We start from the raw sequence: 13,215 nt of genomic DNA, 5'->3' as shown, positions 1-13,215 counted from the left end.
ATCCGTGGTTTGGGACTTCCTGAAGTCTTCATTAGCATAAATTTTACATATGTATTTAATAGCACTTTCTATGCTTTCTCTTCTACAGAGCCACCCACATGTTTTTGAACCACATCAACTTTTAACATCCACATCACCCCAGAACTCCACGCTTCACTTACGCGTACACAAAGCATTTTTTAGTTGTTCAGATGCTGCATCACCAATGAGTGACCTCTGTGAATTGTATTAAAATAAAAAGAGTGAACAATCAATTTTTATTCTTCCGCTCCACTGTATTTATGGTTTTAGAATCTTCCAAACTACCTTTTCTTAATAATATCTTCTCCAAGAAGTGTGACAGCTGTTAATTCTTTGTATTTACATATGGCAGACAGGGAAAAGTCTCTAAGCCACAGCAATATGATCCCGCAAGAAAAAACCAACATTGATACAAGTTACCATGCAGAGGAAAAGACAGCTAAGAGTCAAGATTTAGCTTTACCTTTTTGTGAGGCAACTGTGTTGCACAATCACGCCTACAGGCAGCAAAAAATTAATACTTTCCAAACCACCATGTACTTTCCAGTCTGAGCCTCTCTCAGAATGACAAACCTTTTTCCAGCAAACAGGAATAGTTCTTGCAAACAGAAAATCGTGGGTTTAATAATTTAAAAGACAAAAAATAGTTTATGAAGGAAAAAAACCACCACATTTTTGTAACAAAATTAAAGGCCAATATGATTAAATTTTTGTGGTACTGCTTTATTAAACCTGGCAGCTTCATAGATTGCACAGTTAGACTCTGATGATACTTGACAAGGGAGCAGAAACACAAGGAAATTAAAATGAAAACATTTTCATTTTATTCTACAAATACCTAGAAGAATGTTTTCACCTTCACAGCATACCTTCCAAGTATTGAAATGATTGTGGGTGAGGGTTTCAATTATTTGCCAGAAATGAATTTTAGACATGCAAATTTATTTGTGAGTTCAGGACACACTCAGCAAGCATGTTTACAAAGAAAACAGGGAACAAAAAAACAGGTTTAATACTTCCAAAACATTCTGCTGTTTAAGCAAGATGGACAGTATGAAGAATTTAGGTATGAAGGAGAGGACATAGCCAATTACACCGTAAAAAAAAAAACCCTACCCAAATAAAACACAAGATTCTCGCAGTAAGAGGCATTTCTTGTAGAGTATACTGGTACACACGACACAGAACAGGGCTATAATCCGATTGGAACTGCCAGGCACTAATGTAATACATACACACAGGAAAAAAAAAAAAAAAAAAGATTATCAAAAGCTGATTAAAAGCCATCCAAACATTACGATCGAAGAGCAGGGATTAAACAAAAGACAAGATTTAGAAGAGGGCTAAAGAATTTTTTGACCTTATTAATGGTCTTTATGAACTTTTGTGCAAAACCTTGAGGAAAAAAATTATATTTCAGAAAGAAAAACAATCTGTTATACTTAAGGTTTTGTATATTACCAAAATTACACTACAATTAAGTGAAGGTATTTCAGGCTGGTTGGGGAGCAGTGGCAGTTGCTAGGCAGCATCTGCTCCTGTCAGAGATGCTTCTTTCTTTGTGCAATACAGAACCTCAGCCAGGAATACTGCCACCAATAGATTATTACAAGGCAGCTTACTGCCATCACATGGCATCTGCAAAGCGCTCGAACTGCTGCCTAGCAACACCGCCTCTTTCTACTGAGTCATACCATCACTATGAAAATATTCATGTAAAAAAAGAAACAGATGCCCGAGAAGAAAGGTGATCATTCACTAGCAAAGTGAATTATTGCTAGCATCCTTCCCCTACCTCCAAGATAAAAATAGAGATTAGGCTCAAAAATCATGAGGTGTTTAAAATAGTTTTGCACGTCCTGGTGGCACAAGGTAGAATTGAAGAAACGGACCAAAAGCCCCCAGCGTTGTCCACTACCTTAGGTATATTAAGGAACTGATTTTGAGCTTCCAGCTTTGCAGGCATCTATCCTAGTTACCCAACCCCTTCCTGTAAATCCATTCCCTCAGCTATCAGTTCATTCAACTTCCAGTCTGAGCACAGAAGTCCCTCACCCATACATCATTCCCTCTATGCAGGAAGTAAATGCAGCAGTTTCTTCCTCTCCATTTTAAGCAGAGATGAAGGCTGTTTCTGAAACCCTTTTCCTTCTTTCCAACTCCTAACTTGCAAAGAGGAGCAAAACGCTGACCATACCACACTCTGCACAGAGGAGTTGGGAGCCATTCTGCACTGCTGTGTCCCACAGACTGAAAATGCAAGCCAGAAATGGCTACACTTTACTGTTGAAGACTGGGAAACAAAATGAGAAACCAGTCAAGTTTTGAACATCCTGGAGGATGGAGATTGCACCACCTCTCCAGGCAACCTTCACCAGTGCTTTGCCATATGCATTGTAGAAATCAATGTCCCTTACTGTAATTTGCCACCACTGTTCCTCCTTTCGACTGTGGAACCCTGAGAAGTGTCTGGCCCTGTCTTCTCCGTAACTCCCTCAAAAGTAGCTAAACACAAACTGGACCCCTTCTTATCCTCCTCTTCTACAGGTTGTACCACCCTAGATCTCGCAGACTCTCCTCTCTCAACATGTGCCTCCTAACCATCTCCTAACCTCACCCCTTGTACCGAGAGATACAGTGCTCTAGATGCAGCCCCAAGAGTGATTCCCCAAAGGAGGAGATGATCACTTCCATCAACATCCTGGTTATACAGGAACGCAGCCTGGCAGGCGGCTAGTGACAAGAGAGCACCACTGATTCACGTTCACACATGCAAAAACATAGGTATCATCCCACAGCGTTTTACATCCCATCCCATTTTACACTGACTACATCGTAAGACCTCTAGTCCTTCCATCTAACTGCTAAATAAGTTCACAACATGCTAGTTACCTTGGCATTTACGGTCAGTTTGCACATTTCCTATGAAGAGGACGAAGGGTAGAATAGGGCAGATTTATAAAAGTGCATTTATCAGTATACCAGCTCCTACATCTTAGTTGAAAACTTTGTATTTTAGCCTATACTGTCTGCCACACAAGAACTTTTTGTGGACATCTGAAGATGGCTTACAAGACTGCTGAGAAACCTTTCAACCCACACATGAGAACTTTGACCTTTTTGGTAAACTATTTGCTACTAAAGATACCAAAAAATGAAACATTTGTCTGACATGATTGAAGACGCTTTTTCTTCCATGAGACCTGAAAAATTTTTACCTCTTCTAATCTTTACTTCAGCAAACATATATTATTTATTGCTATCAACATAATCTGAAACATTGAGAAAATCCTCTGGTTCTCTTATTGCATCCTCCACCCAGATTGAACTAATTAGGACTTTTTTTCATTATTAAAAGAAGAATACTGTCTTGTGCCAGCAACCTGAAATGTAGTCACTCCAGAACTGAAAAAAACCCAGGATCAGAAGTTGCAGTTTAGGGCCTTGCTGTGATGAAGAAGGTTAGAGCGAGAAGTCTATTTCTACCTCTACTTCCCCAGACACAGAAGAGAAGCTGTTTCAGCAAGACCAATGCTTCAAAAGCCATCTTCCTTGGGGTAAAACCCTTGGACCACAGAGATAACCAAATACTTATCAGAGAGAAAAAACCAAAACACAAAAACCAACACAGCAGGGCAATTTTATTTATCATTCCAATCAGATCAACGTACTCAGAAAGGCTGCAACAGAGCAGCAAGCGGGCAGAAGGGATAGCTGCAAATCGCCGTGCGCATGACAGAGCGATGAGGGAGCACCACTGACAGCAGCAGCACAAGCTGTTCCAAGCGGATGCTTAGCTGCGTGCTCAGCAGGCAGCAGGCCCAAGCACATCAGCTCAGAACTGGCCAGTCTGTGCCCCAGGCCAGCTCTTCCCACACCAACGAGTCACTGCCTGAGGAACGGCCAGTCAATATAACCTTTAAACAGAAACACAGGCACGTAGATGATTCACCTGGTCACTCTTCATGCAAGGCCAGGTGCACAGGTAGCATGCAGCGCCATTTTGCGCAGTATGTAATAGCAGATGGCAGGGCAAGATTATCTCACAAAAATGTTGATCCTGCTTCAGCAAACACAGCGAAACTAGACTGTTGCCTGTTTGGTTTACCAAAAATTGATAAACCAAGCTGTCAATCATTCAGCTCATAAGCATTTAGAGAGAGAAAAAACACAAAGACACAAAGTTCAAACCACAGTTTTCAATAACCACCTTTTACAATAATTCATATATTTTTGGTTTATTTATCCCACACTGGCTGACACTTTCTCACTTCTGCCTACACTCTCTGTCAATGTATATAATATAGCCATATATACCTAAAATTACATAAATGAGAACTTGTGCCTAGGTGAAGTGGGCAGTTTTACGCAGACATTTCCATAGGCATTCTTCTTTACAAAGGAAGAGATGGGTGAAATAGAAACATCTCCTCCTATCCTCCCAGATCCAGACCCAGTTACTGGAAACACGCATATCATTCCCTACAGGGACTGTTTAACACTGTCTATGATACTCTCCTGTGAAAGGCTTTCTGCTACCTTTGCAACTTGTTCAGGTGGACCACAGACCCCAGCAAGTCAAAGGACTGTATGTAACCCAATACCCAAACAGGCCTGTAAAAAGTTATATATTGCTTTCAACTGGCTTCTGTTTAACAGTTCTTCTGGGTTTCTCTGACATCTATGCGAGGTTTCATTTATCAAGATCAGAAGACCGAAAGGGCAGGTATAACTAAATTAACAGTTGGCACAAATATCTCATTCATAAACACATTTAGAAGGAAGATAGAGGCCCCTTCTGTTCAAATACACAGAAACAAGATATTTCTAGAACAGTAAGCCACCTGCCAAAGCACACTGAACTACAGTCTCCCATGCCAGGTAGCTCACAGACTTACATTCAAAGTAAAGAAAATAAAATAATTCACCATTCCATCAACTACCTACTGCCAACACTAAAAGCATTTAGCACCTAAGCTTTCTTACACTGTAATGTCTAGACAAACCTTTATTTTTGTTTCAGAGAGTAACTGGTATCAGCTTACCTCTGGAAGCAGAATGACCTATTTTTAATGACCAAGAGTTAGCTGGTACCACTTGTCATAAGCTTTTCTTAAGGCTTAATATCCAGAAAGACTCAAGAAAAGAAAATGTAGTCAAATGCTGAAGTGGAACAAGAGGGGAAGTCTTATCCTTGTAATAAGTAATCACCTCACAACTACACTGGAAAGCACTTAAGTCTGCTCAAACCCAGTTACCAGTCCTTCTAATACCTTCAGCAAGTTTTGACTAAAGACTCGTTGTTTAAACACACACTAAAATATGTTTAAGAGGAAGGAATTACAGCTAAAAAAACTTAAGAGATGCTTTCAGGATCTCAGAAGAGAACATAAAGTTCATTTTGACATGCAAAAATCTGAATGGAGGTTTGATTTTAACATCAGTCACTTGAGTAAGATATTTTGGCTCTTTGCCTTGAGGTTCAGTGAGCATACAGATTTCGAAACAAGACAAAGAAAAGAGTAAAATACTCTTGATTCATAACTTAAAAACAATCAGTGGAAAGACTGCTGTCAATTGCAACTGGTTTTGAACCAAGATCCTACTGTGTGCTTCCTTTAGCCTCTTCCTCAGTGAATATCACAACTGAGAGAAGAACACAATAAACTTAATTCACTATACAAATGAACAAAAATTTCTCTGAAGCAGGAGAAAAAGTTGCATCAGCCTCTTTAACAACTGAATAATCTTCCAAAGACTCCATTCTTTGGTCAGTGTTTTCACATCCACATCCAAAAAGTGCTTCCATTACTCAGAAGAACAAATCTATGAAATGTGTACGGCCACCAATAACACTAGTTGTTGGAGGTCATCAGGCATTTACAGCTCTTCCATATAAGAACTATGTTCCAAATAACTGTTTAACATACTCATTAGAAAAGCTCGTGTATCTACATGTCACTGTGCATATGAAGACAAAGAACTCTTCATCATTCCCAATTATCCCCTTTTTTGGGCTTTTAAATGCCACCAAATATGTGGTAGAGAATTTTCTAGATCACAAGTTCTGGTAACAGTTCTTCCATGTTTCCCTGATGTTTATATCGGAGTTGACTTTTTAAGTACAGAATTACTGAAAAGAAAGGCTTTGCAAGATAGTGAGCCTCAAGTCCAGCCGAGCTATGCCACTGACTAAACTAAGAAAGCTACTTTCATAAGGATTAATAAAAATATGAACTTTCCACTCTTCCTCCTACATAAAACTGCAAACCATAACCTGCACCATCACCCCATACTCACACACCAACTTCCTATGCCTTAAATTGTTTAAAAGAGAAATTACTTTAAATTTTCCTCACTAATTTCACTCTAAAGAATCTCCCTTCCTGTCCTACAGGCTTGACAATGAATCTAAACCCAAAGCATACAAAATAGGGAACATCAAAGAATTTTCCAAGAACGAGGTACATTCAAGGCATGTTGTCATATACCCCGTTTTTAATTGTAATTGATACCTGCTGCACAAAAAGAAAGCAGAATAACTTGTTCCTTCAATAAATATGAAAAGCCTAGTTTCCTACCAATGGATATTCCCATTCCATCCGTTTCACCGACAGCCCCATGACAAACTGGATGCAGTACCATCAGACTTTAAATTTTTCGCTATCCCCAGTCCTGTTCCTGAGCACTCCTGTCTACAAAGCACCCGCAATTTCACTCCCATGGTCACATCGACAGCTTCCCCTTACACATTCTCCAGCAAGCAAACAAAAAAGTTGCATTAGGAGTCCTGACAGAACCTTATTATCCATTCTTTTCAGCAAGTCGGTAGCTGCTTATCCGCACTACTATCCACAGAAACTTGAGTAAGTTCTTTTTTCCCCACCCAGCCATCAATTTTCATTACATCTGTAGGAAATGTATGCCTGACACTGCCAACTCTCATCATAAGATGTCACTCGTTACTGGATGAGAGGTATTGTTAGGTGAGGACAGAAAGCCTGAACCCTTAAAGATTTTGGATTTTATGTTTAGACTGATTTCCTTTCTGCACTATCGATAAGGTCTGAGAGAAACCACTTTTGCCTCCACCCTATTAGCAGGCAGCTGAAGCCCTGAAGGCCTTAACTGAATATGTAATATGGCATAAATGTGATTAAATGGAGAAAATTGCTCTCAAAACCATCAAAGCATCAAAAGTTAAAACCCATATTGCAATACTATCACTTCTTACTCTAAGATCACACCTACATTCCCATACAAACCATGCGATAAACTGATAAACATACACATCTGATTCCTTGCCTTTGTGAACAATTTGAAAAACTGTTTCTCAGCTTCATTCCTCCCGTATTTAAAAAGTTTTGGCTAATTTCTCCTGTAAATGTATTTGTGAGCAACAGATATTGATCTCAAACTAGTAATATCTTATAGATTAATTCTCATCCAGCACTGCAGACCAGGTAATCACAAGAGTAACCACAATGTCTTTTGTCTAGATAAAAGAGACAAAATAGATTAGTCTCTTCCCACAAAACAGTATATTTAATCTCCAAGTTGTCTCAGCAACAGCAGACATACAGATTTACGCTAGACTGAAACTAAAATTGCCCTCTACATTAAATGACACCTCACTAAACTTTCCTATCTATACTGAAAGTCTCCAATCAGGTGCGTCTTGGGAGTTGCTCTTTTCCGGAGACATTTCAAGGTGTGATTCATTTCTCACTCAGTCAAATAACACATATACATTTCCTTTATGACCGCTGACTGACATATTCCTTTGTTCATTCCTAAATCCTAAGGGTAAAAAAAGGCCCTTAAGGGCAAAATACTGAAGTAAAAATTACTCCAATCAACAGATCATCTAGTTTTCCTGACTAATGAGCAAGTCCCCAGGTATTACCACCACCTCCCAAAACAGCACTGTACAGAAGGTTTAGAAGTACATCCCTCCATACAGCTTTGGTTCCAAGACACATCACTGAAGAACATCCTTAGTCACCCCCCTCCTGCTGCCAGACAATTACAGTTTCTGGCAATAGGGTACAAAAGAGAAGATGAAATATAGTATACATCCCATAACACAGAACCCACTTGCAGTGATTGATGTTGCTTCCCGGATTACCAAAGATGGACTTTTTCCTAATTTGGGGAACGGACTTTATTTTCTATCTCTCTGAAACTTTTCATTTCAAATCTGTAACAAACTGCTCCGGTGATAGAAACTGCAATATCAATCAACTCAAAGCACTCCTTCATTTAGCAGCTGCCTTCTATGTAAACAGGTAAGAACAGAGTAGTATGCCAAGAGACTTGGTGAGGGAAGGCAGACTTCTTATAAGTTTTGCAGTCCTGTTTTTCCCAAATATGAATCGGGATAGGTGCAAGCCAAGGTTTAGTGACAGGGAAAAAAAAATAAAAATCAAGATCCTGATCAAAAAGCAGAAACTGCAGTACAGAACTGTAACTAGGACATTATGATGTTCCATCCCTTCTTACTACGAGCAAGGGAAATATTAGTTATATGTATTTGTGCTTATAGATTTATTTTTCATTGTTACCAATTAAGTGCTGAAAATAAAGATTAAAAATTCATTTTAAATGAAACAACAGATTTTAACACTAATTCTCTGAAAACTAAGAACAGGTGCTGTTTATGCAGGCAGGTTTTCCTTCTCCTCCATGATTTAATACATACGTATTTAATATGGTCAGCCATACAGAGTACAAGATTAACTACATTAAAACAACAACAACAACCACCCACTAAAAAACCCCAGCTTTCTGGAGAACCACCTAAATGTGCTCCTTGCACAAAAATAAAGCAGCATAACCCAACAGCCTAATGAAATGCATAATCAATTCACGCATTTGCCAAATTTTAATTATTTACTAGAGTTCTCTCTGCTTTGCTTTTTCTTTTAATTTATTATTATTTAATACTTGCTTTAGAAGACTAATGTAACTAATCAGATCACTTTAATAAATATTTTCTTAGAGACAGAGACTGTTTTAAAAATATTAAAACACTAGAGGGCCAGAGAGCTAGTTATCTTCAATAATCGGTTTGGAAATCTCACTAATTGTTTTCATAACTGGTCAACTTAAGCATCTGTGGAAGAAGTGCTTGCCTTTCAACAGCGAGTCTAAAGTTTTAAAAGTGTAGTTAGAATCAGAGCCACTGAACATAAGTATTTCCAAATAGAACAGAAGGGAATTATTCACAACAGCTACCAGGTAGTTGCTATAGTAGCTGAGAAATACAATCAAGGAAGAACTTCAGTGTTGTTAGGGAAGTGTTTAATTATTTATTTAGAAATATCCTGAGCAAGATTTTAATATCTTTGTTGCAGAAGTATACTCTTGTATGAGGAATTGGGCAAGACAATAGCATTCTACAAGTGTAAGCACTGAAAACTTCATTGGAGCTAGACAAACAAAGAGAAATTCAGAACCACCAAAAAGTCACGGACATTCACATCAGTAAGTTTAACATGTTCCCTCGCAGTCAAGAGCCTGTGTAGGTGTAAAGGGGTCCCAGCAAGCACCTAGAAAGTGCTTTGTCTTAAACTCTTTGAAAGCCAATGCAGAATACAAAGCTCTTCTATACTCGCTGAGAGAGGGAACGTGGTGTCTTTCTGAAGGAACAGTTTCTATAAATTATCATCTCTGAGTCAACTGCCTAGCTAAGAAGACAACACAGATCACAATTTACTTTCAGCAAAGAGAACAGTGTCAGAATTAAGTACTTTATATGATATTTTCCTTGATACGCATGAACAGGTATGTACAGGGCCTGGATGCCCAGACATACCTTTTATTTCATCAGAAAGCTCTTTGTGGTATACCAGCTGCAGAAATAACTGATTTTTTTCCCACCCAACTTACATTGACAGGGACATAAAGTCCACTGCCTTAATCCAAGGGCACATCAAAAACTTGCCGTGGTTTAACAAGAGCACGGAGAAAACGCACAGGAGTTTTTTGGATAGACAGCAGTCAAAATAAAAACAAACTACTAAGCCCAAGGCATAACCTCATACCAGCAACTCATGCCAAGAAAATTATTTTTGCATATATTATTTAATTTGTGAAATCAGGATAACTTACATCGAAAAAAAAGGGGGGTTTCCCTTTTTTTTTTTTTGCTAGTGCACTTCCTAACAGTAGAACCTTACATCTATCCTTCTATAGACTAGTTTCTCCAAAATATATAAAAATGAGCTCTCCAGCAAGCAATGACAGATCTACCTCTGAAAGACTAGTACTTCTCTCCCCACTTATCATAACTAAACTCCAGACATAAGCAGCATTTTTCACCTATTGTCCCTCTCTGGAGGATTATCAACCAATTTCAATTACAGGAAAAGTAATTAAAGCTACCCAAGAATAAAAAACCTTGCCTAGAGATCACCAAAATTCTTAAGACTTAGCCATTACCTCAGACCTACCTACATGTGCGTCATCTGAAAAAGAAAAATCAACATTACAAGAATATTCTTAAAACTACAGAATATTCATTGAAATAACACTTGTTTTCATTCACTACTCTCTTACAGATGCCTCTTCTAGACTTGTTTACAACCTGAATGGAGATTTCTTATCTTTTCCTCCATCTGCATAAGAAAAAAAATTAGTTCACCTACTTTCCAATCAAGGTAGCATACGTATTTCCTTATTAGAGAACATGGGCCAAACACAAACAAACAAAACTCTGAATATCAAACTGTGCAACACAGCAAAGAAAAATGACTATATAAACAGAACAGAGGAAAACCAACAAGACTTGAAAAATGAATAATTTTTCTCTAAAGCATCTATTACAATTATACCAGCAAGTTTAGTACTAGGACAACAGAGGTGGCCTTTCACCAACAGCTAAGGTATGAGCAAGTCTGGATACTTCGTATTCTCTGAACATCCAGCTGAGATTCAAGGAAGCTTCTTAACTTTACGTACTCCCAGTGACTGACAAGCATAGCAACAGTACTGTAAGTAACGACTTTCTGGTGGTATTTTATGCCACTTGTGCATACTGCCCTACACTTGGAGGTTCTCACCTAACGCACTGTATTTGATTTTTTTTTTAAACAGAAGTGAACTCATTCTTCTATGCATTATGAAGATGTGTGAAGTGTACTAAGCAAAACATTTGTTGCACAAGACGAAAAATTAACAGAAAGTACTGATACATTTTGTTGTTTGTCGACTACATGCTCAAATTGCGTTGGAAATATTAGTGGCATCAAGGCTTTTAATTGCTCACAAGTCAACTGTAAAAATCCCACTTGAACAGTACAGGTCAACAGATCTCTGTAGCAAATCTGTTTATATTTTTTTAAACATTTGCAGAAATTGATCATCACTCTACACCGTGGAACTTAAAAATCGATATGACTGATAACTATAAATTTAATGAAGCACTTAGGTAACTAATCCGGGCAGACACTACCTATTTTTATTATTACACAAGTCAACAGCTTAAATAAAAAAATCAAAATAAGCAAAGGTGAAGTTAGAGAAAGTCTGTGTCTCCCTTCCATCTCATTAGGCATAACATTTCTGCTCTTACCAGAAATTATTGCACAGTAAAATAAATTTTCAAGAGCCACCAATGATGATCTCCCGAATTAGAGCAAACACGATTCAAGACGACAGTAAAATCCGATTTGCCACAAACGAAAAATAACAATACTACGCATTTACAGAAACACACGGGCCGTTTTTAACGAACGCAATGCACCACGAACACCGTACCCTGGATTATTAACAGTAACAGCCCTTGTAGTCCAAAAAGAAGCCGGCCCTTCCCAGGCGGGAAGCAGGGCCCAGGCCCGAGCCCGGCCGGGCTCCTCGGGCACGCTGGTACCGGTGCCGGTGGCCCCAGCGCCGGGAGCGGGGGCACCGCCGACGCCCCCTAATGACACCGCGCCACAGCCATTCCCCATCCCCGAACTCCAGATAAACAAGATCACCACAAACCACAGATTAAAACGGAGAGGAAAAGGAATCGCACGCTTAAGTAGATTAAGAGCTCAGCGACTCGTTTTCTGAATATTTGTGCAATCAGGCCGCGAGCACGGGCCCCAAAAGTCTACTTTTTTCTTGCCGCCCGTTGCTTCGTCGCGTTAAAACTCGCGGAAATAGCCCAAATCAAGACACACGCAGGTACAGCCCCGGGCTGCCGGGCGGTGCGGGCAGGGCAGGCGGCGGGCAGGCAGCGGCGCAGCCGATGCCGGCTCGCCCCCGTGAGCAGCCTCCCCCAGCCCGAGGGGGAGCGGGGCGCACCGCCTGCCCTCCTCGCCACCCCCCCCCCCCCCCCCCCGCTCCCCACCTGCCGAGCAGCGCCGCCGGCAGCCCGCGGGGGCGACCATCGCCACCCCCGCGGCGAGGCAGCGGCGACCGGGGTGAGGGCGGGGGGAGCTGCCGCCCCCAGCCCCCGGGGTCCGGCCGCGGCGGAGGGTCGCGGGGAGGGGGGTGGTGGGCTGGGGGGGGGGGGGGGGGGGGGGATGTGGCGGCACCTACCCACGCCGTATTTCTCCTCCTCGGTCGGACTCCACATGCTGCTGCGGCGGCAGCCGGCCACGGCCGCGGATCCCCTGGGCAGAGCGAGGCGGGCGAGCGCCGCTCATGGAGCGGGGGCGGCTTCTCCTCCGCCTCCCCCCCCTCAGCGGGGGCGCTGCTCCGCGGCCGCCGCGCCGGCCGCCCCCCGCCTCACGCTCCGGCCGGGGCTGCGCTGAGGGTCCCTTCGCCGCTGCCGGGGGGGCGGGGGGGAGGTCGCCCCCCGCCCGCCCGGGCAGCAACAGCCGCCGCCGCTGCCCTCAGCGCCCGGCGGGCGCTCGCCGCCGGCCCAGCGCCTCTCCTAGCGCGGCCCCGCCGCCCCAGCGGGCTCCCGCCCTGCCGACGCGGCGGCCCCGCGGAGCTCGGCGGCCCCCAGCCTCCCCCTCGACACCGCCGCTCCTGTCGTCGTCGCCGCCACCGCCGAAGGACTCGAGCTGCCGCGCCCCCCCCCCCCCCGCCACTCCCGGTGGAGCCCGGTGCGCATGCGCGGCTCGCACCGCCTCCCCGCCCGCCCCGCGCGGCCGCACGAGGCGCGCGCGGGCGCGAGGCGCGGGGGCGGCGGCGCGTGGCCAAGGGGTGGGGGGCGCGGCCGGTCCCGGGGCCCGCAGCGCGACACCCCGCACCCCGTTA

At 42.4% G+C, this 13,215-nt stretch overlaps 1 protein-coding gene across 18 annotated transcripts in view; it reads right to left on the bottom strand.

The window, feature by feature from the left end:
• The window catches only part of DOCK3 (dedicator of cytokinesis 3), a 220,784-nt gene extending 208,025 nt beyond the window's left edge, over window positions 1-12,759 (bottom strand). For all 18 annotated transcript variants that reach the window (XM_074836469.1, XM_074836479.1, XM_074836470.1 and 15 more), the window contains exon 1: window positions 12,550-12,759. In XM_074836469.1, the coding sequence (XP_074692570.1) occupies window positions 12,550-12,586 (37 nt within the window). In that variant the 5' untranslated portion in view covers window positions 12,587-12,759. The remainder of the gene's footprint in view (window positions 1-12,549) is intronic.
• Window positions 12,760-13,215: the final 456 nt, after the last annotated feature.

Source organism: Strix aluco, chromosome 11 (assembly GCF_031877795.1).
Source record: "Strix aluco isolate bStrAlu1 chromosome 11, bStrAlu1.hap1, whole genome shotgun sequence".
Lineage (NCBI taxonomy): Eukaryota > Metazoa > Chordata > Aves > Strigiformes > Strigidae > Strix > Strix aluco.
Note: the sequence above shows the minus strand (reverse complement) of the source record. Positions and strands in the feature narration are given on the sequence as shown.